The sequence below is a fragment of the Scyliorhinus torazame genome, chromosome 5 (genome assembly GCF_047496885.1).
Source record: "Scyliorhinus torazame isolate Kashiwa2021f chromosome 5, sScyTor2.1, whole genome shotgun sequence".
NCBI lineage: Eukaryota > Metazoa > Chordata > Chondrichthyes > Carcharhiniformes > Scyliorhinidae > Scyliorhinus > Scyliorhinus torazame.
Window position 1 is genome coordinate 173,392,859 of NC_092711.1, and position 25,913 is coordinate 173,418,771.

The window sequence follows — 25,913 nt, forward strand, 5'->3', positions numbered from 1 at the left end:
GATGGTTGAAGGTTGTTTTTGTGGCTGGAAGCCCGTGTCCAGTGGTGTTCCACAGGGATCAGTGCTGGGCCCTTTGCTGTTTGTAGTGTACATTAATGATTGGATGTGAATGGAGGAGGTAAGATCAAGTAAGTTTGCAGATGACAGTCTGAAGTTCTTAGTTGGGGGATCATGATCGGCACAGGCTTGGAGGGCCAAAGGGCCTGTTCCTGTGCTGTACTTTTCTTTGTTCTGTGACACAAAAATTAGTTGTGTGATAAGTAGTGAGGTGGAAAGCCTTAGATTACAGGACCACATAGAAGAGCTGGTTAGATGGACAGAACAGTGGCAAACGGAATTTAACTTGAAAAGCGTGTGGTCATGCATTTTGGGAGGACTAACAAGACAAGGAAATATAATAAAATAATATTTTTTAGTGTCACAAGTAGGCTTACATTAACACAGCAATGAAGTTACTGTGAAAATCCCCCAGAAGACCACAGGACAGGTTGATCAGGTGGTTAAAAAGGGATATGGGATACTTGCTCTATTAGCTGAGGTATAGAATATAAGAGCTGGGAGGTTATGATGGAGCTGTATGAAACACTCGTTAGGCCTCATTTAGAGTACTGTGTGCAGTTATGATCGCCACACTCGAGGAAGGATGTGATTGCACTAGAAAGGGTTCAGAGGAGACTCTCCAGGATGTTACCTGGGAGAAAAAAAGAGAGGCTGGTTAGGAGTTACTTTCCTGAGACCAGAGGAGGCTGAGGGGAGGTGTGATTGAGGTGTACAAATTTATGAAGGACTAGAGAAGGCCATTTTAGCCAGAGTCGATAAGAAGAATCCTTTCCCCTTACAGGTCAATAACCAGGGGGTGTAAATGTACGGTAAGGGCCAGAGGATTTAGAGGGAAAACATTTTCACCCAGAGGGTGGTGGGAATCTGAAACTCGCTCTCTGAAGGTGTGCAAGGCGCGGGGACCCTCACAACAGTTAAGAAGCATTGAGATGAGCACTTGATTGGCCACAGCATACAAGGCTACGGACCAAGAGCTGGAAAGTGGGATTGGAATAGAGAGGTGCTTGATGGCTGGTGCAGAAATGATGGGCCGAAGGGCCTCTTGCTCTGCTGTAAACTCTCTGATTCTATGAGGACAGAGATGTGCTCCTACAGTGCAGAAGGAGGCCATTCAGCCCATCGTGTCTGCACCAATCCTCCGAAAGAGCATCCCATCATATCCCCATAACCCCAGCTAACCTTTGTTGGACACTAAGGAGCAATTTATCACGGGCAATCCACCTAACCTGCACATCTGTGGATGTTGAGGTTCATCTGTCTCCACCTATAACTGGCTCCCTATTCAGCCCAACCGCTCCACGCTCACCACCCCCCAACAACAGTATAAATCTGACCCCATTTCCAGTTCTCTCTAACTTTGACAAAGAGTCATTGAGACTCGAAACGTTAGTTCCCTTTTCTGTCAGACTTGCTGAGGTTTTCTGTTTTGCTATATATTAAACACACATATCTGTATGGCAGCCTGCATGAAGATTTTCATGTCTCTGTGTCCAGGACAGGAAACAGTGAGCATGGATCAGCCTGAATCAGCACCTTCAGGAGAATTGGGAGGATGAATATTAGATACAGCAGAGTAAGAATGGAGGGAGTGTGTGTGGGGAGGAGATTTTTGGGGACTGAGAGAAGAAAATACGTTCCATGGAAACTCAAATTGTCTGTTCTGAGTTTGTATCCTGTACTGACAGTGGTAACTTTTTGTAATCTCCTTTTACAGGGTATCCGAAGATGAGGATTTACAGACAGAAATCTCAAACCCAAATTCACATCAAAATCTGACTGTGTCACTCAATTCATCGGGTGCTGAATATTATCGGTCTTTAAATCTAGGCGGACAAATGATTGTTTGTTCTGTTTACTTCAGAATGCTTTAACCATCAGTGTGAGTGGGAAAGCATCGAGACACACAAACACACCTGAGTGAGGCTGTCCAAGTGCACTGACTGGGGAAGGAGCTTTAATCGGTTACACAGCCTGAAAACACATTGCACCATTCACAGCGGGGAGAAACTGTCCTGTGTGAGCCTTCAACTGATTGTCTAGCCTTCAGAGACACCCGCACCATGGAGAAACGGTGGAAATGTGGGGACTGTAGGAAGGGATTTAGGTCCCCATCTGCACTGGAAACTCATCGACGCATTCATGCTGGGACGAGGCCATTCAGCTGCTTAAAGTGTGGAAGAGAATTCAGTGATTCATCCAGCCTCAGGAGACATCAGCGAATTCACACAGGTGAGAAGCCATTCAGATGCTCTGTGTGTGGGAAGAGTTTCATTCAGTCATCCACCCTGCAGACACACCAGCGAGTTCACACCGGGGAGAAGCCGTTCACCTGTTCTGTGTGTGGGAAGGGATTCACTCACTTATTTGCACTGCAGAGACACCAGCGAGTTCACACCAGGGAGAGGCCTTTCACCTGCTCTGTGTGTGGAAAGGGATTCACTCAGTCGTCCAACTTGCTCAGACACAATGTCACTCACACCAATGAGAGACCCTTTAAATGCTCTGACTGTGGAAGGGGTTTCAAAAGCTCTCACGTACTGATGATCCACCAGCGCATTCACACTGAGGAGAGACCGTTCAGCTGCTCTCACTGTGCAAAGAGGTTTCAAACATCATCCACACTGCGGATACACCAGCGAGTTCACAAGTGATGATGGGTGTTGGATTCTGCTGTTATTGCTGCTGTTAATCATATCCAGGGCTGAACCATGTTCATTCTGACACTTGGTGAAGTAGGAGGGTTGGAGGGTTTCTTGCTGCTGGACTGGCCGTTCTCACAACTTTGCTTCCAGTGGGCTGATGCTCTTTGATCGCTGAAATGATCGACAAAAGATGATGGACATTTATTTTATCCTGGATAGTAAATAGTGATTTTTTTCCCCCCACTACAGGTAGATCTAAAATAAACACAGAAAGAACTGGAAAAACACAGCAGGTCTGGCAGCATCTGTGGAAATTGAAACTGAGTTAATGAATCACATCCAATGTAACTCTACTTCAGAACTAGCGAGGGAGAAATGTGATGGGCTTGATGCTGGTGAGAAAGGGGCAGGGTCAAGTAGAACAAAAGGGAAAGTCAGGGATTGGTTAGAGGGTGGGTGAGATTAAATGATAAAAGTTATCCTGGAACAAAAGGCAAAGGGAAGGGTAATGTGTGTTTTTTTTATTTTAAAGTACCCAATTATTTATTTCCAATTTAGCATGGCCAATCCACCAAACCTGCACATCTTTTGGTTGTGGGGGTGAGACCCACGCAGACACGGGGAGAATGTGCAAACTCAACACAAGAGTAACCCGGGGATCGAACCCGGGTCTTAACACAAAGGGTCTTTCTGTGATTTGACCTGGCAGTCTCTAGCAGTTTACACAACTTGCAAAAATATGAACATTTTAAGTCTTATCTGATTAATTCCCAGTTAGTCAGCTTCTCTTAATCTCATGGTAAATATGATTCAGTCAATTACTCCCAATGATTTCTTATTAAAAACCCCTATCTGCCTCATCTATAGCTAACCCGAAAATCTGATTGTGGTGATCTCTATGTGTGCATGTACACAAGGGGTTAATGTGTCATCAGTAGCACCACATGACCACTAGAGGGCCGGACCAACAGGGGTATAAAAGGCAGCCACATTAGGGCTCTCTCTCTCTCTCTCTCTTGGGTGCACTGTGATCATAGCAACAGCAGACTAGTTTAGATGACCAGTGGAGTTACATACAGTTACCATAGTTAGATCTTGTTAACTTTATCACTAGTATCAAAGTTAAAGTAAAGAACTCATGTAAATATTGTTGTAGTCACTCAATAAACCTTTTGTTATTACTGGAAGAGTTCAAACCTTCTTCATTGGGATTCAGAATACCTCATCACTAAACAAGGATTGAGTAGCACATGTTACCTACCACACAGGGAACAAAACATGGTACCAGTCGAGTGGCTTTAACAGAACTAGTTAGATAAGGTTGACAAATCAAAATTTTCTTTACCTGTCAGTCTGGCCTCAATAAAAGTCGAGATGGATTTGCAGGTATAGCATTAGTTATTTTATTTGACTTGCAAGCCTGACTCAGTTCACAGCGGTACAAAACACATCCTGCTTTCTGTACCTCCGGAATCAAGTGAGTCTGTAGAACAAAGAAGTCTCTACTGATACATTCAAATGGCATCAAGTTTCACATACACGATTCCCATAGGTCATCCTATACCCCTCCTGACCTGGCCATACATCCTAATTGGCTCACTTCCAATCCCTTCCTCTGGCCCCTATTACTCAGCATCCTTTTCCCCTCCGTAGCTGGACACACCTCCTCCTTGCTTTGCCATGCGTTCTGAAATCCTTTGTCTGTGAACTCACCAGAATGAGACTGGCCTATCTCTACATTACAGTAACTAATATCTCTAAAACAATTATTTTATATCACATTCGTCAAGGTTAGACAAAAAGAGAAGACTGTGAAAGACTTCGCAGCAAATGAATCCTCGACGACTAACTATGGGACTCATTGGACCTCTAGAGCAGCTGGAAACAACCGGTAATTTAAGTTATGACTGGAAAAGATTTGAACAGATTTTCCAAATATTTATCGCAGCTAATGGTTTAAGCATGGTCTCTAGTGCAACAAAAATAGCACTACTACTCTCAATAGGAGGGCATGAAGCTAGAAAAATCTATAATTGCTTTAATTACTTAGAAGGTGAAGATGACACCAAAATAGAAGTAATACTCAAAAAATTTGATGAACACTGTAAGAGTCACTCTGGTGAGATGCTGGAAAGATTTAACAATTGTCATAAATTCCAGAGAAACGGAGGGCCCATCACTGATTTTATTACAAATCTCAAGTTAATACCACAAGGCTGTGATTATGCTGATTTCAGAAACACTATGATAATGCATCAATTAAGTTCTGGATTATCTGATAAAAATTTGAGGGAAGAACTATCACAAAATAAGCATCTAACTCTAGAACCTGCTATACAAAAATGCCTTGCTTATGAACAAAAACAAAATCAATACTGTCAGTCTTTACAAACACAGAGTCAGTGTCGAGAAAAGAAAATCGGAAAAAACGGCGCCAAAACTTACCACGAGGCAAGGCAGGGTTGAAACAAAAGACTGTTCTGAGCGGCAGCCATCTTGTGAAAGGAGCCGTACATGCACAGTTGTGCAAAGAGAGCACAGTAAAGGAACCTCGAATTGCGCATGTGCGCTTGAGTCATACGCATGACTTCACAAGCGTCATGATGTCAGAGGACCAGGACCACGCCCATTTAAAAGGGAAATGCACGAAAATGAACAAAAAGAAATTTAAAGCTGTCAAACTCAATTTTCTTACCTCAAAAGACAGAACAATGCCCGAACTTACACCAGCAGTTGATAACTTTCACAACACCCTGGAACAAGCAGTCTGCACCACCCAAAGTGAAGAGCACAATGAAAAATCCGAAACCAAAGAAGATGATTTGTTCATTGAACATGAAGAGAACGATAACAACTCCGAACAAAAAGGGATGATTTGTCTATCGAACGATGCACACAATACTTCTCAGACATGGCTGAGTTATTCGGAGATCCTGATTACAGCATCAGCAACACTGTTGAAAAGCTCGGTTGAAAAGCTCAACACGACTCTTCTCATGGTAGATGAATCCAATACCATGGTGCCATGGCAGATCGTCAATACATTGGATGACAGCAATACCCAAGACGAAGACGACGCCCCACAGAGTGCCCAGAACGACTGCATTGAGAGAGCACAGATTGACTTTACAGCGAGAACACTGCACGACTCCACAGAGAGAGCGATGAAGGACTCCACAGAGAGAGCGATGAAGGACTCCACAGAGAGAGCGATGAAGGACTCCACAGAGAGAGCGATGAAGGACTCCACAGAGAGAGCGATGAAGGACTCCACAGAGAGAGCGACGCAAGCCTCCACAGACAGCTCGGTGACAAACTCAAAAAATGGAAGCAAGCAAACACTCCATAGCGAACGCCATGCATAAACAAGACCATAAAATCTATCCAGCTTATTTGAGCCACGAGAAGAAGACTATGAAAGTCTACCCAGCTCATTTAACCAACAAGAAGACACTGAATATCTACCCACTGTATGTGAGATGAAGAAATCAAGAAATCACAATTCCCATACAGGATGTGCAGGATCACAGCGAGACAGACACATCTCAGTTCGTCTGCACTGAAGCACTCAATAATTAGAGGACGGCTACTCACGAGTCCAGAGAGACCACGTCAAATGAAATTGTGAAGATGTTGACTCCAAAAGAGGAGCACCAAGAGTCCAGAGAGACCACGTTAATAGAAATCTTGAAGATTTTGACTCCAGAAGAGGAGCACCAAGAAACCAAAGATGATTCAAATGAACCAGAAATAACTCCAGAAGAGGAGCACAAAGAGATCGCAGATAATTCAAGTGAACCAGAAATGACTTTAGAAGAGGAGTACCAAGGAAACAAAGAAGAGGAATCAAATCCACCACAAATGACTGATGTCACCAACATCAGATCATTCCCACAATTCTCAAGAAGAAACGCTCAATGTAACAGATGCCACAAAGGACACTAACACCAATAACTGTGACAATGACTCACGTCATCCACACGGAACACTCATCGAGTGCAACAGGAACAACAACCGCAAGAAGCACAGCGGAAACAAGAACAACGATAGCAACATCAAAAACTACAAGCACAAGAACAAAAACTACAAGAACAACAAACACAACAAGAAGCATAACAAAAAAAGAAACAACGAGCACGACGAGAAAAACAACAAGAACAGAAACAACAAGCATGACGAAAACAACAACAAGAACAACAACAATGAAACAATGACCTGTACAACATGGTACAACTCTGCACATGAAGGACAATGCCACCGCACACTGCAAAACAATGGCAAGAGCACAAACATGCCATGGCAACAAATCTCACGAATTCACATTTGCTCCACAACAAACAAGCAAACCAGCCTTCAAGAAAGTTGCCATACAGAATTAATACCACAAACACAAAAAAAAGTCCAGGTCAGACAACAAAGATGTAACACAGAATTGCTACCACAAGCATAGAAAGAAAAGCATAAATCAGACAACAAAGTGATTCGACCATTCAAATACCTCATTGATGACTTCTTGGTTACTTAAACATAGGAACACTGATGACATTCACAAAGAAATAACAACATTAACATCACAACTTCAACAATAGAAGATGAAAGCAACTTGACCGAACAAACTCAAAGTATGGATTCCCACCAATTCTTTAAATTAAGACTGGACTCATAAATATTAATTGGCTTTGTATAATCATCAATATCATCACAACTTGTACATAACGTCATTTGTCTACCTATTTTACGCAAGCAAAAAAAAAAAACTTGAGACTAAATGTATTAACATTTGATGGACTAACTCATTGATTTTCTGTTATGCTTTTGCAAGCTGCATCCATTATGTTTTGTTCAATTTTCTTTACAACATACAGAAAATACGTAACACGAAAAAGAGGGGGATGTGGTGATCTCTATGTGTGCATGTACACAAGGGGTTAATGTGTCATCAGTAGCACCACATGATCACTAGAGGACCGGACCAACAGGGGTATAAAAGGGAGCCACATTGGGGCTCTCTCTCTCTCTCTCTCTCTTGGGTGTACTGTGATCATAGCAACAGCAGACTAGTTTAACTGGCCAGTGGAGTTACGTATAGGTACCATAATTAGATCTTGTTAACCTTATCACTAGTATCAAAGTTAAAGTAAAGAACTCATGTAAATATTGTTGTAGTTACTCAATAAACCTTTTGTTATTACTGGAAGAGTTTGAATCTTCTTCATCGGGATTCAGAATACCTCATCACTAAACAAGGATTGAGTAGCACATGTTACCTACCACACAGGGAACAAAACACTGATTTCTATCAGTCTCCTCTTTTGATTCTTCTAAAGATTAATAAGATGAATCAAAATAATGAATAGAAGAAAGAAATGTGACAGGATAGAAGTAAGCATGGAGAGGAACTCATTCACATTGCCTTTAATGGTTGAGAACAGCCTTCAACAATAGAGCGGGCATAGCTTTGCAAGCATTACAAGCATTCTGAAAGTGTTTTATTCAAAAAGTGATTATAAATGACAATAACAATTCAGTAATAATTGAAGTTGATTATATGATTCAGTAATAATTGGTTAATAATGCAGTAATAACACTGTCTCAGTAAATTTCGATGAGATCCCCCGCTTATCCTTCTAAACTGCATCAAGTACAGACCTACAGTCCTCAACGCTCCTCATATGTCCTTCATTCCAGGGATCATTCTTGTGAACCTCCTCTGCATCCTCTCCGAGGCCAGCACATTCGTCCTTAGATACGGAGCCCAAAACTGCTCACAATATTCCAAATGGGGTCCAGTACATCCCTGCTCTTGTATTCTATTTTTTTCTAAATTTAGAGTATCCAATTGCTTTTTCCAGTTAAGGGCCAATTTAGCGTGGCCAATTCACCTACCCTGCACATCCTTTTGGGTTGTGGGGGTGAGACCCATGCAGACATGGGGAGAATGTGCAGGCGCCACACAGACAGTGACCCAGTGCCGGGGTCGAACCCGGGGCCTCAGTGCCACGAGGCAGCAGTGCTAACCACTGCACCACCATCTTGCTCTTTCTATGTTGAGTCCAGAAGGCTGTAAAGTGCCTCATCGGAAAATAATAATAGCTTATTGTCACAAGTTAGGCTTCAGAGAAGTTACTGTGAAAAGCCCCTAGTCGCCACATCCCGGCGCCTTTTTGGGGAGGCTGGTATAGGAATTGAGCCCACGCTGCTGTCTTGTTCTGCATTACATTCCAGCTGCTTAGCCCACTGTGCTCAGGGGCTGTTTGTCCAGCTTGTGTTGGGCTTCTCCGGAACATTGCAGCAGGCCGAGGACAGAAATGTGAGCCTGAGAGCAAGGTGGCGAATTCTAATGGCAGCAAGCGGAAGGTCAGGGTCAAGCTTGTGGACTGAGTGGAGCTGTTCCACAAAGAGGGCAGGGAACAGGCTCCAGATTAATTAATTTGGGTCCAGATCATTGTGAACATCCTTTTACTCTGGTTGTCTTTGATCCTCAAGTCATTTTCTGTTTTATTTTAACCATGTTCGGTTTCATTAATGAGCGTTTATCAGTAAAAATATTTGATTTTTCTTTACTTTTCATGATTAGGTTGATGTACTTTAGGGAAAGTGGGTGAGAGGTTGACAGGCTCTTTAACAGAAAGTGAGTCCTTCCAAGGTAATTGGCAAAGGAGCCAGAGGGGGAGATGAGATTTTATTTTATTTTTTGACACAGTGAGTTGTTCTGATCGGCCTGAAAACAGATTCAATAGTATCTTTCCGAAGTGTAAATACTTGAAAGGGAAGAATTTGCAGGGCTGTGGGGAAAGAGCAGAGCAGTTGGATGAGTCCGAGTGTCTTTCAGAGAGACAGCAGGGGCACGATGGGCTGAATGGACTCCTACTGCAGCCTGTGAATCTGAGCCTCCTGCTTTTGTGCAGGTTAAAAGGGACAGATTTCATTGCAGCCTCTTCCCTATTTATGTATTTAAAGAGACGGGTTTCTCTTTAGCTCAGAGTGACCGATATAACAATTGGTTGGAGGCCCATTTCCCAGTCAGTCCTCCAGCACCTTCCTGTCTCTCTATTAGTGCGACGTCCATGGCAGTTTCCCAACTGAGGCACAGGCCCCATTATTCTCAGCTAAATTTAGCCCCCAGCTCTGTCTCCTGCCTGTCATTGAGACGAGCAATAGACACAGAAAGGTGCCCGAAGCTCAAATGGGAAGTCAATACTTGTGGCTCTAAACCAAGACTTCAACATTTGCCAATCAAATCCATCTTATTTATACTGGGGTTTCTATTATGACCGTGCCACCCCTTTTCATGTCACATTGGTGAACTTCAGGGAAAATGAGTGAGAGGGGAGACAAAGGGTGGGAGTTTTAACGGGTAAATTTCTTGCCAGTACATTTATCCTCATTGCACATTCTTTACATACACAGCAATTAAGCTTTTACATTTTTACAGCAAATAAAACTCAGTTTTTCACTATAACTACTGATTCATTATTGATTCATTAATTGTAACTCAATTAATTCTCAATACTTATTCAATCATCTGTTACTGACAGGTCGCTAATTAATACAGAAATCTTTAATTAATACATTTGGTTAATACAATATCCACTAGTTGAAAAAGACAGTTTTGTGAAAGACAATACCTTTCTTTCTTATTAACCTGGATTGGATTGAACATTGAGTCTTCGACTTGAACCAGACTTTGGCAATATATGATCTTCTGTAACTTTACAAAATTCTGGAACAATTTGTTACTTGAAACAATTTTGCCTCATTCAGCTTTGGTTTATACAGAATGAATTTTTAAAATAAAGGTCCAGTCACATTTTAGAGTTTAACATGGTTTCCTTAACCTTGCTACTTATAACAGTGAAAATTGACGAGTGATTGATTTTTAAAATGAAATATTATTAATGAGGCATATCCAGAATTTCCGACATTACAATAGTGACTACACTTCAAAAGTACTTCAAAGCAAAAGCTTTAGGGGATTGTGTGGTCATGAAAGGTGTTATAGAAAGAGATATAGAATCCCTTGAGTGCAGAAGGAGGCCATTCAGCCCATCGAGTTGGCACCAACCCTTCAAAAGAGCACTCTACCCATATCCACTCATCCATAACCTAACCTGCACATCCCTGGACACTGGGGGGCAATTTATCAGGGCTACTCCACCTAACCCATACATCTTAGGACTGTGGGAGGAAACCAGAGCACTCGGAGGAAACTCACACAGACACAGGAGGACGTATAAACTCCACACAGACAGTGACCATGGCCAGAATTGAACATGGGCCTCTGGTACTGTGAGGCAACAGTGCTAACTACTATGCCGCTCAAATAAATGTAATTTTTTTTAGAACTAGTCCCCAAACTTGGATATATCACACTCGGTCCACTTACGAAAATCATCAGTAAAGACTCAGACTTCATTTTATGTAACAACCATATCTTTCACTCCATTTCAAATCCCCTGTGAAACTCCAAACACAGCGTATCGTGAAAGTATTTAAAACAGAACGAGTTGTTGTGATTTGGGATTCACTGCCTGACAATGGTGCAGGAAGTAAATTCAACTGCAGCTTTCAAAAGGGAACTGAACAGATTCTGTGGGAAAATAAACTTGCAGGGTGATGGGACCAAATTGATTGTTCATTCAAAGAGCTAACATGGGAATGGAAGGTTGAATGGCCTCCTTCTTTGCTCTCTGGTTCTCGTTTACTTTTGAAGAAAATCTTAGACTTGAACGAGAGTTTGGCAGTATTTGGGAAATATCTGAAACCCATTTCCTACGAAGTGGGTAGAAGCTGAGATGATGAAATGTTTCCAAAAGGAAATTGGATGGGCTTTTGAGGGAAATAAACTGACAGGGATACGGGAATAGAACAGGGCAATCATTTGATTGAAAGAAATCTACAATTTGTGGATCTTTGGAATTCTCTACCCCAGAGGGCTGTGGGAGCTCACTCATTGAGTGTGTTTAAAGCTGAGTCTGACAGATTTCTAAATAGCAAAGAACAAAGAAAAGTACAGCACAGGAACAGGCTCTTCGGCCCTCCCAGCCTGCGCCGACCATGGTGCCCGTCTAAACTAAAGTCTTCTATACTTCCGGGGTCCATATCCCTCTATTCCCATCCTATTCATGTATTTGTAAAGATGCAATAACACACAGGAATAGTGTGTGTGTGGGAGGGGGGGGGGGGGGGGGTGGAAAGGCATTGAAGTGGATGATAATACTGAATGGTGGAGGTTAAAAAGGTTTATGTTAAATGAGCGCGATAAAATCTGGCAAATTGAGAATAATGAGGGAAAATGTGTAATTGTCCACTCTGGCAGGAAGAATAAAAAATCTTATTATCTAAATGGTGAGAGATTGCAGAGCTCTGAGATTCAGAGGAATCTGGGTGTCCAAGAGCAGGAATAACAAAAGGCGAGTATACAGGTACAGCAAGTAATTAGGAAAGCTAATAGAATGTTATTGTTTATTGTGAGGGGAATGGAATACAAAAGTAGGGAGGTTATGCTTCAGTTATACAGGATATTGGTGAGACCACATCTGGAACAGTGTGTACAGTATTGCTCTCATTTAAGGAATGATGTAAATGTGTTGGAAGCAGTTCAGAGAAGGTTTACTGGACTCATACCTGGAATTGGAGGCTGGTCTTATGAGGAATGATTGGACAGGCTGGGCTTGTGACCGATGGAGTTTAGGGGACTTGATTGGACCGTGTAAGATCCTGAGCGGCCTTGACAGGGTGGATGTGGAAAGGATGTTTCCTCTTGTGGGAGGATCTAGAAATTGGAGTCACTTTAAAAGTAACAACTTGCCCATTTAAGGCAGAGGGTTGGGAATCTTTGGAACTCTCTTCCTCAAAGGGCAGTGGAAACAAAGTCTTTGAATATTTTGAAGGCAGGCTGGATAGATTCTTGAAAAGCAAGGGGGTGAAAGATTCTCGGGTGGGTAGGCGGGAATAAGACCATACTAAGACCAGACGGAATAGGAACAGGAGTAAGCCATTCAGCCCTTCCAACCTGGCCCATCTTTCAATAGGATCACAGCTGATCTGACATTTCACACTTTCCCTGTAATTCTTGGTTCCCTCACTTATCAAGAATCTATCTCAGCCTTAAATATACACAAGGACTCTGTCCCCACAACTTAGTTCCAAAGACTCTCAGAAGACTTTCCTCCTCATCTCAGTCTTAATTTGGCTCCTCTTTATTCTGAGACGATGCTCTCTGATCCTAGACTCTCCCACGAGGGGAAACATCCTCTGAGCATTTACCCTGTGAAGCCCCTTCAGAATCCTGTATGTTTCAATGAGATCACCTCTCATTGTTCTAAATTCCAATGAGTAGAGTCCCAACCTATTTAACCTTTGCTCCTAAGACAATCCCTCCATACCTGGGATCATTCTAGTGAACCTTCTCTAAACAGCCTCCAATGAAAAATGTCCTTACATAAGGGGATCAAAACTGCTCTCAGTTCTCCAGATGTGCTCTCACCAGCACCGTGTACAGCTGCAGCAAGACTTCCCGACTCTTATACTCCAACCCCCTTGGAATCAGGGCCAACATTCCATTAGCCTTCCTGATTACCTGCTGCACCTGTCTGCTAGCTTTCTGTGTTTCGTGCACAAGTTCCCCCAAGTCCCTTTGTGTTGCAGCTTTCTGCAGTTTTTCTCCATTTAAATAATACTGTTCTTTTGTTCTCCCTTCCAAAATGAACTTCATATTTTCCCACATTATACTCCATGCAACTTTTTGTCCACTTGCTTAACCTCTCAATAGCTATTTGCAAACTGTTTGTACCCCCCTCGCAACTTGCCTTTCCACCTATTTTTGTGTTGTCTTCAAATTTGGGCACAGTACGTTCGCTTCCTTCCTCCAAGTCATTAATATAAATTGTACATAGTTGCGGTCCCAGGACTGATCCCTGTGGAACCCCACTGGTTACAGGTCACCAACCTGAAAAAGAATCCCTTATCCCCACTCGCTATTTCCTGCTCATTAACCAATTCTCTATCCATGCCAACACCATGGGTTCTTATCGCATGACAACGTTTTGTGAGATACCTTGTCAAAGGCCTTCTGGAAGTTTAAATACAACACATCTACTGGTCCCCCTCTATCCACTCTGGTTGAGACTTCCTCGAAACACTCAGACACGGTTTCCCTTTCACAAAGCCATGCTGACTCTGCTTGATTAGATTATGATTTTCTCAATGTGCTCCTATTACTTCCTAATAATTGATTCCAACATTTTTTTCAAACAATAAATGTTAGGTTAATCATCCTATAGTGTCTCGTTTTTTTCCTCCCTCCCATTCTGAATCGGGGGTTGTCACATTGGCAGTTTTCCAATCCTCTGGTACTTCTCCAGAATCCAAGGATTTTTTTAAAATTACAATCAATGCATCCACTATCTCTGTAGCCATTTCTTTTAGGATCCTTGGATGCAGCCATCCAGGGGACTTATCTTATCCCCATTAGTTTGTCCAAAACAACTTCTCCAGTGATGGCATTTAATTGCTCCATTTGTATTCTTTAGTATTAATGGGACAGTCAAAGTATCTTCCACCATAAAGATTGATGCAAAAAAATCTGTTTAACTCCTCTGCCATTTCCTTGTTCCTCATAACTGACACAGAGGCATGGAGGCACATGGTGGTTAGCACTGTTGCTTCACAGCTCCAGAGGCCCGGGTTCAATTCCTGGCTTGGGTCACTGTTTGTGCGGAGTCTCCACGTTCTCCCAAAACTGCGTGGCTTTCCTCCCACAAGTCCCAAAAGACGTGCTTGTTAGGTGAATTGGACATTCTGAATTCTCCCTCGGTGTACCCAAACAGGTGCTGTAGTGTGGGGACTGGCGGATTTTCACAGTAACTTCATTGCAGTGTTAATGTAAGCCTATTTGTAACAATAATAAAGATAACAATAAAGAATATTATTACCCTCTCCTCAGATTTACTTTCTAAGGGGCCTCTGTGGAGTTGAGGTTTCAATCAGATCAGCCGTGAACTTATTGAATGGTGGAGCAGGCTCGAGGGGCCGAGTGGCCTACTCCTGCTCCTAATTCGTTTTAATCACATCCTTTATAATAGATTGTAGCATTTTCCCTCCTCCTGATGTCAGGCTAATGGATCTGTGGTTCCCCGTTTTCTCTCTCCCTCCTTAAATAGTGGGGTTACATTTACCACCTTCCAATCTGCAGGAACCATTCCAGAATCTATAGAATTTTGAAAGATGATCACCAATGTATCCACTATCTCTACAGCCACCTCTTTCAACACTCTGGGATGTAGAGCATCAGCTTTTGGGGATTTATTAACCTCAATCCCATTAATTTCTCCAGTACTATTTTTTCACTGATACTAATCTCTTTCATTCCCTCGTGCTCACTGGTCCCTTGGTTCTCTCGTGTTTTTGGAACGATTTCTGTATCTTCCTCCGTGAAGACAAACACACATTGTTTAGTTTCTCTGCCATTTCCTTATTCCCCATTAGAAACTCTCCTGTCTCTGCCTGGAATGGACCCATATTGGTCTTTGCTAATCTTTTCCTGTTCTGTAGCCATGTAAAATGGCTGCGTTCCGATTAATCTGGCCAAAACCCAGTTTAAAACGGCTAACGCGAAAGACTGCTGGGAAAAGCAGCCAAGAAGACACAAGCAGGCAGCTGCAGACAGTTTTGCAGATTCGGCTCTGGGAAGGTAGCCCAGATCGACACACAGGGCTATCAACAGCCCATCAACCCAGGTATTCGCAGTAGCATTCAGGACTGTTTGCAGCTAATCTATTCAGACATCCACAGTTAAATCAGCTATCCCCGGGAACAATTGCAACATATTAGCAATTGAATACCGGGCCAGACCTGTCGGCGCCTGCAGTGGCCGAAACAAAGACAGGTGAGCGACCACCCCCCGATCGAGGAATCGCCTCACCATTGGACACATCGACCACAGAGATTGGGGACAGAATCCAATCACTTGGGACTCGGGGTCAAGGGCCGCCCCGGGAGGCGGGAAGCCCCTGGGCCCTATAAAAGTGAAGGTCCAAGTTCAGATCTCTCTCTCTCTCTCTCCTCTTCGCCTGCTTGAGACCTTCGCAAGAACAGCAACCGGCAACAGTAAGTTTGAATCCAGCGATCGCTATCTGGTAGAGACACCTAGCCAGCGACCTGTAGCAGCCTTTTGAATCCCGCGGGCCAGATCTGATTGGACAAGCCATTCGTTTCCCTGACCTGGTGGGCTCTTCCTAAGTTAAGTATTGGCCAGTAGTGATAGGTTTATTGTATAGAAAGTAGTATTAGGGTATTAATATTGCTTGTTGTATATAATAAATGACCGTTGTTTTAATCCTTACTAAGCGGTGTGCTGTATTATTAATCATAACCTGAACTTGAACCACGTGGCGGTATCATAAAGATACCTGGCGACTCATGAGCAAGGGTGACGTAATCAGAGCCAATAGACTAAGGTTAAAAAGAGCAACAGTTCACATTCCGATAGCAGATTTTCCAGTTGTTTTTTATCTTTCTCACCAGTTTGTTCGCATATTCTATTTTCTCTTTATCAGTTTCTCGGTCCTTTGCTGAATTCTGAACCAAATTCCCAATCCTCAGGCTCATGAATATTTTAGCCACTTTGAATCTCCTCCATTGATCGAATAGAATCTAACTTTTCCGGTTGGCCACAATCGCTTCATTTTGCTGTTTATGTTTTGCTTCTTAAAGGAATCTATATTTTATGTAAATAAAATGCGAGTGGTTGCCTGTCTATTGTCTATCGTCATACAAAGAACAACAAAGAACAGAGGACAGTACAGCACAGGAACAGGCCCTTCGGCCCACCATGCCTGCTGGGATCATGATGTCTGACTAAACTAAAACCTTCTGTGCTTCTAGGGTCTGTATCCGTTTATTCCTATCCTATTCATGTATTCATCAAGATGCCTCTTAAACGTCACTATCGTACCTGCTTCCACGACCTCCTCCAGCAGCGAGTTCCAGGCACTGACCACCCTCTGTGTAAAAAACCTCCCTCACACATCTCTAAACTTTGCCCCTCGCACTTTAAACCTGTCACCTGGTAATTGACTTTTCCAACCTGGGAAAAAGCTTCTGACTATCCACTCTGTCCGTGCCAGTCAATTTTGTAAACTTTTATCAGGTCATTCCTCAACTCTGTCGCTCAGTGAAAACAATCTGAGTTTATCCAACCTCTCCCCATAGCTAATACCCTCCAGGCCAGGCAATATCCTGGTAAACCTCCTCTGTACTCTCTCCAAAGCCTCCACATCCTTTTGGTAATGTGGTGACCAGAATTGTAGGCAATATTCCACGTGTGGCCTAACTAAGGTTCTGTACAGCTGCAGCATGACTTGCCAATTTTTATACTCAATACCCCGACCAATGAAGACAAGCATGCCGTCTGCATTCTTAGCTCCTTATCCACCTGCGTTGCCACTTTCAGTGATATATTTATTGTAATTACCCAATCTACCAGACAACAGTGGGCAGCACGGTAGCATTGTGGATAGCACAATTGCTTCACAGCTCCAGGATCCCAGGTTCGATTCCGGCTTGGGTCACTGTCTTTGTGGAGTCTGTACATCCTCCCCGTGTGCGCATGGGTTTCCTCCGGGTGCTCCAATTTCCTCCCACAATCCAAAGATGTGTAGGTTAGGTGGTTTGGCCATGATAAATTGCCCTTAGTGTCCAAAATTGCCCTTAGTGCTGGGTGGGGTTACTGGGTTATGGGGATAGGGTGGAGGTGTTGACCTTGGGTAGGGTGCTCTTTCCAAGAGCTGGTGCAGACTCGATGGGCCAAATGGCCTCCTTCTGCACTGTAAATTTTATGAAAATTCTAACTTGCCCCTCAGACCATGACAGTTTCCTTCTGCGAGAAACACCCAGATAAATTAGGCAAAAGAACCCTGTAACCACCATAGCCCATCTTCATGGCAACGTGGCTGCTTTGGGAAGTAAATATCTTCCAACCTGCAAACACCTTTTCATTCTGTGCTCCTCGTCAAACTTGGAACCAGGTTATCGCAACTACCCTCAAAAATGGTCAGCCCACCGGAGGCAGAGGTGTTAGACCGGCCAGTCCAGCAGAAAGAAACCCTCCAATCATCACCATTCACCAGATGTCAGAATGAACAAAATGCAGTCCTGGATGTCAGTGAGAGCAGAAACAATAACAACGGAGCCAACATCTGTAATTTGTGAACTTGTTGGCGTCACAACTGGTGCAATGAATCACAAAACCCCTCCCCACATTGAGAGCAGATGAATGGTCTCTCCCCAGAATTAACTTGCTAGTGTCTCCGGAGTTGGGACGGATCATTGAATGTCTCCCCTGCTCAGAGCAGGTGAATGGCTTCTTCCAGGTGTGAACTCGCTCGTGTTCCTGCAGGGTGTATGGATATCTGAATCCCTTCTCTCACTAAGAGCAGGTTAACGCCTTCTCCCCAGTGTGAACTCGCTGGTGTCTCTGCAGGTGGGATAACCGAGTGAATCCCTTCTCACACTGAGAACAGGTGAACGGCCTCTCCCCAGTGTGAACCTGCTGGTGTTTCTGCAGGCTCGATGAGGTAGTGAATCCCTTCTCACACTGAGAGCAGGTGAACGGCCTCTCCTCAGTGTGAACTCGCTGATGTATCTGCAGGTCGGATGATTGAGTGAATCCCTTCTCACACTGAGAGCAGGTGAACGGCCTCTCCCCAGTGTGAACTCGCTGATGTTTCCGCAGGTTGGATAACTGAGTGAATCCCTTCTCACACTGAGAGCAGGTGAACGGCCTCTCTCCAGTGTGAACTCGCTGATGTTTCCGCAGGTTGGATAATTCAGTGAATCCCTTCTCACACTGAGAGCAGGTGAACGGCCTCTCCCCAGTGTGACGTCGCAGATGTTTCTGCAGGTCGGATAACTGAGTGAATCCCTTTTCACACTGAGAGCAAGTGAACGGCCTCTCCCCAGTGTGACGTCGCTGATGTATCCGCAGGTGGGATAACTGAGTGAATCCCTTCCCACACTGAGAGCAGGTGAACGGCTTCTCCCCAGTGTGAACTCGCTGGTGTCTCCGCAGGTTGGATAACTCAGTGAATCCCTTCTCACACTGAGAGCAGGTGAACGGCCTCTCTCCAGTGTGACGTCGCTGATGTTTCCGCAGGTCGGATAACTGAGTGAATCCCTTTTCACATTGAGAGCAAGTGAACGGCCTCTCCCCAGTGTGAGCTCGCTGGTGTGACTGCAGGGCGGATAACTGAATGAATCCCTTCTCACACACAGAGCAGGTGAATGGCCTCTCCCCAGTGTGAATGCGCCAATGAGCTTCCAGCACAGATGGAAACCTGAATCCCTTCCCACAGTCCCCACATTTCCACGGTTTCTCCATGTTTTGGGTCTTCTCGTGTCTCTCCAGGTTTGTCGATCAGTTGAAGCCTCGTCCACACACAGAACACGTGTACGGTCTCTCCCCACTGTGAATGGTGTGATGTTTTTTCAGGCTGTGTAACTGGTTAAAGCTCTTTCCACAGTCAGTGCTCTGGAACACTCTCACTCGGGTGCGTGTGTCTCGGGGCTTTTCCAGTCACACTGATGTTTTGAAGCCAACAGAAAAGACAAACATTTCTCCTTCTCGATTCACTGTCCGGTGATATTCAGTTCCAAGGAATTGAGAGACTCAGTCAGATCGAGACGTGACGTTTGAGATTTCTGTCTGTAATTCCTCCTCCTCTAATATTCTGTAAAAACAATTCACAAAAGTTACTTTTCCGCTCCGCATTTTGGAGAAGGTATCCTGAGGGTAACGACAGTCTGGCCGTGGGGTTAATCCTCCGGGTCCTCAGTCTTATTGAGGAATGTCCCCTTGGATCTATTGTGGTGGTGATTCTTTTGTATTTTTGTTATTATGGGAGGGTTTATGTGTTGTTGACTTTATCCCACTCTGGTACAGACAGGGCTATTATCTGTGAAAGGAGCAGTTTGGGGAGACTTTGGTGCCTCTGGTGTAAAGTGAGTTGGAGGAGGGGGTAATGGCGCACGCCCGATTGTGGTGTGAAAATCTGTTCCTGTCTCTCTGTCACCTAACTAATGGCGGCAGTTAATCTGCAAATTTTCTCAGGGAATGTACAGGGCATCCATCACCCTATCAGAAGGAAAAGGATTCTCTCCTTTCTAAAGGAGCAAGTCGACATCGCTTTATTCCAGGAAACTCATCTGGATTAGGAAAAACACTTTAAATTGAGGCGGGATTGGATGGGGCAGCTTTTTTTCACCTCTTTTTCATCCAGTAACAGACTTGTGGCAATGCTTATTATACACTCTCCAAGCAGTCAGGGTAACTCTGCCGATTACAATGTGCATGTCAATTTCCTTTGTGCCGGTCCCCCCATCTCCCGTCCCTCCCCTCCGCCCCCTTCACTCGTCGTTTCTGGGTCCTTTCCTGCGCCCTTCACTGTACAATGGGAGTTATCTGTTATTTACAAGTGGACGGTGCCCTCCCTTCCCCCCCATTGATGGGCCTCCCCCTTCCACCCCGCGCACTCCCTGTCCTGTTTTAAACCTTCCCTTGGGGGTTCCTCTTCTTGTGTTTTTGTTCTCTGCTCTCTGGTCTCTGTGTCAGTTGGTTTCTGCCCCCCCACCCCTCCCCACATCCCTTTCCTGCCTGCTCCGTGATCCCGTTGGCCCCCATACGTCCACCTCCCTCCCCAGTGTTCCACTGGCCGCTGGCTTCAAACAGGTCCTGGAACAAGTTGGTGAATGGTCTCCACACTTTGTGGGAACCATCCTCTGACCCTCGGACGGTGAACTTGATCTTCTCCAAGTGGAGAAATCCCAATAGGTCTGCCAGCCAGTCTGCAGCCTTTAAATAGGCTGTGCAGAATTCGACAAGTCTGGGACATACCCAGAACATGTGGGCATGGTTTGCCGGGCCCCGCTGGCACCATTCACATTTGTCCTCCATCTCCGGGAAGAACCTGCTCATTAGGGTTCTTGTCAGGTGTGCTCTGTGCACAACATTCAGCTGCATGAAGCTTGGCTTTGCATAGGAGAAGGTGGAGTTGATCCCGTTCAGTGCTTCACTCCAGAGTCCCCACCCTATTTCCGTCCCTCGCTCTTCCTCCCATTTTTCCTAGGTTTTGTCAAGTAAGGAGCGCATCCTTATCAGGAGTTGTCCGTTCAGGTCCCACAGTTTCCCTTCCCCAGACTGTCTGCGTCCAGTAACCCCTCTTGCATTGTGCTTCTCAGGGTTTCTGTGTATGCCGGTGTCTCCTTGCAGAGAAAGTTTTTGACCTGAAGCTCATCCCTGTTTGGTAGGTCCAGTCTCTCCGCCAGCTCCTCTAAGGTCGCTAGTCTATTTCCCGTGTAAAAGTCCCTAACCATCAGTGTTCCCCCGTCCTGTCTCCACCTCTTGAAGGTGGTGTTGAGAATGGTCGGTACAAACCTATGGTTGCAGCAGATGGGGGCCATGATGGACACATCGGTCAGACTGAAATGCTGCCACATCTGGTTCCAGGTTCTCAGGGTAGCTACCACCACTGGGCTGGTGCTGGCGGGGATGGGAGTGTTGCTGTGGCGAGGGCCCGGAGGATCATTCCTGTACATGAGGACTCGTCCATCCTCACCCATTCCATGTCAGGGTCCTTTACCCATCTCCTCACTCTTTCGGCCGTGGCTGCCCAGTGATAGTATTGCAAGTTCGGGAGGGCCAGGCCTCCCATGTTTCTTCTCCATTGTAGTACTGTTTTAGGGATTTTTGAATTCTTGCCCCTCCGCACAAACATCATAATCACCTTATCTATTGAATGGAAAAAGGCCTTGGGGATGTAGATCGGTAAGGATCTAAACAGGAAGAGGAACCTGGGCAGTACGTTCATCTTGATCGTCTGCATCCTCCCCGCCAGGGAAAGCAGGAATCCATCCCATCTCTGTGGGTCGTTTTTGACTTCCTCCGCCAGACTGGTCAGCTTCCACTTGTGGATCCGTGTCCACTCGTGGGAAACCTGGATCTCCAGGTAGCGGGATTTGTTTTGGGCTATTTTAACTGGGAGGCCCTCCAGCTCTGCCCCTCCCCCTCACCGGGAAATCTTTGTTTTTGCCCAGGTTGAGTTTGTAGCCCAAGAAGATTCCGAACTCTCTCCGGGGGAGGGGAGGGGTTGTCGGAGGTGTACAGTCCCCGGTAGATGGCCTCGAATGTTTGGTTGACCTTTTTTGGTTGGGCTACAGGACGGCTATGGTTGGGCAGCACGGAAGCATAGTGGTCAGCAATTTTGCTTCACAGCGCCAGGGTCCCAGGTTCGATTCCCAGTTTGGGTCACTGTCTGTGTGGAGTCTGCACGCTCTCTCCGTGTCTGCACGGGTTTCCTCCGGGAGCTCCGGTTTCCTCCCACAAGTCCCGAAAGGCATACTGTTGGGTGAATTGGACATTCTGAATTCTCCCTCAGTGTACCCGAACAGGCACCGGAGTGTGGTGACTTGGGGATTTTCACAGTAACTTCATTGCAGTGTTAATGTTAGCCTACTTGTGACAATAATAAAGATTATTATTAAACTAGTCTGCCTCTGTTATCCTTTACCGGAGCTATTTCCCTCGTGGCTGCCTTCTTTCTCAGCTGGTGAACCAGCAGGCGGCTAGCCCTCTCCGTGCTCATAAAAGGTCCCCCGTGCCTGGCGGAGTTGGTGCACTGCCTTCCTGGTGGCCAGCAGGTGAAAGTTCTTTTGCAGCTTCTTCCTCTCCAGCAGAAGCTCTATGGTCAGGGCCTCGGAGTATCGTCTGTTAACCTCCAGAATGGAGTTGATCAGTTGCTGCCTAACCGCTCTCTCTTCCCTGTCTCTGCGAGCCTTTTGCCGATTGTTTATCCCCTAATCACAGCCTTCAGTGCCTCCCAGAATGTGGAAGGTGAGACTTCCCCGTTCTGGTTGTTAGTGATGCACTTGCCGATGGCCGGTGATGTTTTCTGGCAGAAGACCTTGGCGGCCAAGAGGGCCGTGTCCAACCTCCATGTGGGGCATTGGGCTTGGCTTGTCTCCAACCTCACATTCATGTAATGTGGAGCATGGTCTGAGATTACAATCGTGGATTGCTATTTCGGGAAGCACCGATTTCCCCTCAACAAAGAAGCCGATGTGAGTGTAGACCTTGTGTACTGGTGAGAAGAACGAGAATTCCTTCTCATCCGGGTGTAAGAATCGCCAGGGATCCACTGCCCCTGTCTGCTCCATGAACCGCCCGGGGTCCACTGCCCCCGTCTGCTCCATGAACTGCCAGGGGTCCACTGCCCCCGTCTGCTCCATGAACATTCTCAGTTCCCTCGCCATGCCTGTCATTTTCCCTGTTCTGGGATTGATCTGTCAGTCAATGGATCCTGTGAACAGTGGTGAAGTTCCCCCTCCCATGATCAGACCGCATTTCCCCCCCCCGCCCCGCACCCTACTATAGAACATAGAATTCCTACAGTGCAGAAGGTCATTCGGCCCATCGAGTCTGCACCGGCTCTTCGAAAGAGCACCCTACATAAGCCCATGTCTCCATCCTATCTCTGTAACCCGTTAACCCCACCGACCCTTTAATGTAAGCCTACAAAGCCTCCATCTCCCTGCTCCAACTCCACACCTACTCTGCGTCGCCGCCCAATAATAGTAGAACAGGTTCAGCAGGGCCAAGCTCCCTGACTGTCGCCCTCTCTGAATCACCGTCTTCCTAATCCTTGCCACCTTATCTGCCCACACAAACGATTAAACCAATCTATCCACCCCCATAAAGAACAATTTTGGCAAAAAGACCATTAGGCACGGAGATAAAAATAAAAACCACAGCAAAATGTTCATCTTAACCAGCTGTACCCGATTGTGGATAGATTTAGTGCCTTCTCTAGTTATAAGATGAATTTTACTGAGTCAGAGGCTATGCTGGTGGGGAGAGGGGGATGTTGAAGGGTAAGCCCTCTCCTCTTGCTAAGTTTCCAATCAGGTGCTCCCCTCTTGGGATTTAAATATCTGGGAATGTCAATGACACCTCTTTCAGACAGCTATATGGGGCCAACTTTCCACAGCTGATGGTGACTGTTAGGTGGGAACTTTCCCAGTGATCGGCTCTTCCGATTTCATGGCGAGGGAGGATCGTCTTCATGAAAATGAATGTGTTGCCCAGACTGTTGTACCCTCTGCAGATGCTGCCTATACTGCTGTCGACCAGTCATTAAGGAAATTAATGGAATGATTAGTACATTTATCTGGAACAAAAAGAAACCTTACCTCAAGTTTGTTAAGCTCCAAATACCAAGAGGGGATGGGGGGTGGGGAGTTGTCTCCCGAATGTCAGGCTTTATCAATTGGCCTCTCATCTTAGGTTCACGCTGAATTTGGTTAGGATAGACCCAACATCCATCAGGCTCGATATGGAAGCAGTCCAGTCAGTTCTCCCTCTATCCAAAACTGGCACAGACTGATTACGGAATGTATCCCATTGGAATTTTTAATGTCTACTTCAGTCTAAGTCTGATGCATTTGTTAAATTATGAGACCCTTATCTCAAATGCATGTGCTCCAATCTGGCTGACTTGCTCCTCCAGGGCTTTCCATCAGTGAATTCAATTCAACGGAGCTCAGAGTAAGGCACAGTGGTTAGCACTGCTGCCGCACAGAGCCAGGGTCGCAGGTTTGATTCCTTGAGTGGCTGTCTGTGTGGAGATGCGCATTCTCCCCGTGTCTGCGTGGGTTTCCTTCGGGTGCTCTGGTTTCCTTCCACAGTCTAAAGATGTGCAGGATAAGTGGATTGGTCATGCTAAATTGCCCCTTAGAGTCCAAAGATGTTAGGTTAGGTGGGTTGATAATGATCAATGCACCGGATTATGGGGATAGGGTGAGGAGTCTGCCTCGGTGAGTGCTTTTTCTGAGGGTCAGACTTGAAGAAGCGAATGGCCTCCTTCTGCACAATCGAGATTCTGTGTCATCCATGTTATTTTAATTTGACTATGCTGTTAGTCTGTTTTGTAATATTTTGGGACGTGCATTGTTACCCTTCTGTTTTTATATAATCTTACCCTCTTTCCCCACTCACTGTGTTAACCTGTTAACTGGTTGTTCAATTGATCTGGCATTTCACATAGCAGCTCTAGTCCCAAAAATATCCTGCTACAAATTAATTCTCAATGTGTTGCTTGTATTTATGCGGCAATATCAGTTGTTCTACACTATACCCATTTTCCATCAATATTTCTGTTAGTCTATTGCATTCATTATTTTAAAAATAGTTTTAAAAAGCATAACACAATAAATATTAAAAATCCATCCAACTCATCCTTGACCATATTCAGTGACTCCCAGACTCCACTGGTCCCTGTGGAAGAGAAAGCCAGAGACTAACAACCCTCTGAGGAAGAGATGACTGAAAATATAGAAATAGCGACAGTTCAATATTACACAACCATAAATAATAATCAATGTATTTTATTACAGAACCATAATTATCTAATCTGTACCATTTAAAAATACTCGACATATCTCTGTCTCATATTAATTTACTGTCCCTTAAATGTCAGCCATCTCCTACAGCCCTTCATTGTGAACATTGGGAAAGAGACCATCCTTTTAGCCAGACAAATAAATGTGTCAAGCTGAGGGAGCAAAGGATGTCAATGTCTTTAAGAGAGAGAGAGACCTGGGCCAAGCTTTGCAGAGTCTGCACCCTCCCTGGATTCACTTCCTTTCCCTTCAGTTGCTGCAAGTCACCAATTGAAGGTGGGAATGAGAAAAGAAATATAAAGGGGGAGAAAAGAAAGTGTTTTACTCACAGATGTTGGAGACAGGAGGAAGTTTCAGCTCCAAAGTCCGCTTTGTGACGTCACGGGAACCCGGTCTGAATCAGCCAATAAGAATCACTCTGTTCAACGGTGATGTTCGGGTCTCAGTGCGCAGGCCCGGCACGCGGACACGGAGCCCCACCCCCACCAGTTTTCACCCTGTACCTCCTCGAGACAAAGGTTTCCAAGAAACTGGCTGACGGCTCCAGCCAGAGCGAGAAGCAGCTCGGTGAGCTCCCCCTGGCCCCGGACTGCGCATGTCCCAAGCAAGAGGGGAAGTTGCACAGGTGCAGGGGAGAGCCCGCCTCCTGACCTTCCGTCTGAGGTTTAGACCATTGGAAAGAGTTGTGGAACCGGAAGGACTCTCGTCTTCCAGCCAATCAGCGCGCGGGCTTTGTGTGACTGAGATTGAGCTTCACAC

The 25,913-nt window shown here is 45.2% G+C and overlaps 2 protein-coding genes across 2 annotated transcripts in view; one reads left to right on the forward strand and one right to left on the reverse strand.

The window, feature by feature from the left end:
- Positions 1-3,889, forward strand: part of LOC140418048 (uncharacterized) — a gene marked incomplete at its 5' end in the record, with an annotated part of 74,643 nt that extends 70,754 nt beyond the window's left edge. The window contains one exon of the mRNA XM_072501475.1: positions 2,031-3,889. Coding sequence (XP_072357576.1) covers positions 2,031-2,711 — 681 coding nt within the window. The remainder of the gene's footprint in view (positions 1-2,030) is intronic.
- A 4,212-nt stretch (positions 3,890-8,101) lies between these two features.
- LOC140422339 (uncharacterized) lies at positions 8,102-25,886 on the reverse strand. The gene is made up of 2 exons (XM_072507372.1): positions 25,484-25,886; positions 8,102-19,432 (listed from the first exon to the last, which is right to left on the reverse strand). Exon 2 carries the CDS (start codon positions 19,081-19,083, stop codon positions 18,133-18,135), a length of 951 nt encoding a protein of 316 aa, XP_072363473.1. The 5' UTR covers positions 19,084-19,432; positions 25,484-25,886; the 3' UTR covers positions 8,102-18,132.
- Between the last annotated feature and the right edge of the window lie 27 nt (positions 25,887-25,913).

What these genes read in the sequence shown, in the direction of transcription:
- LOC140422339 (XM_072507372.1), bottom strand. Translation starts at nt 19,083, where the DNA reads ATGGAGAAACCGTGGAAATGTGGGGACTGTGGGAAGGGATTCAGGTTT.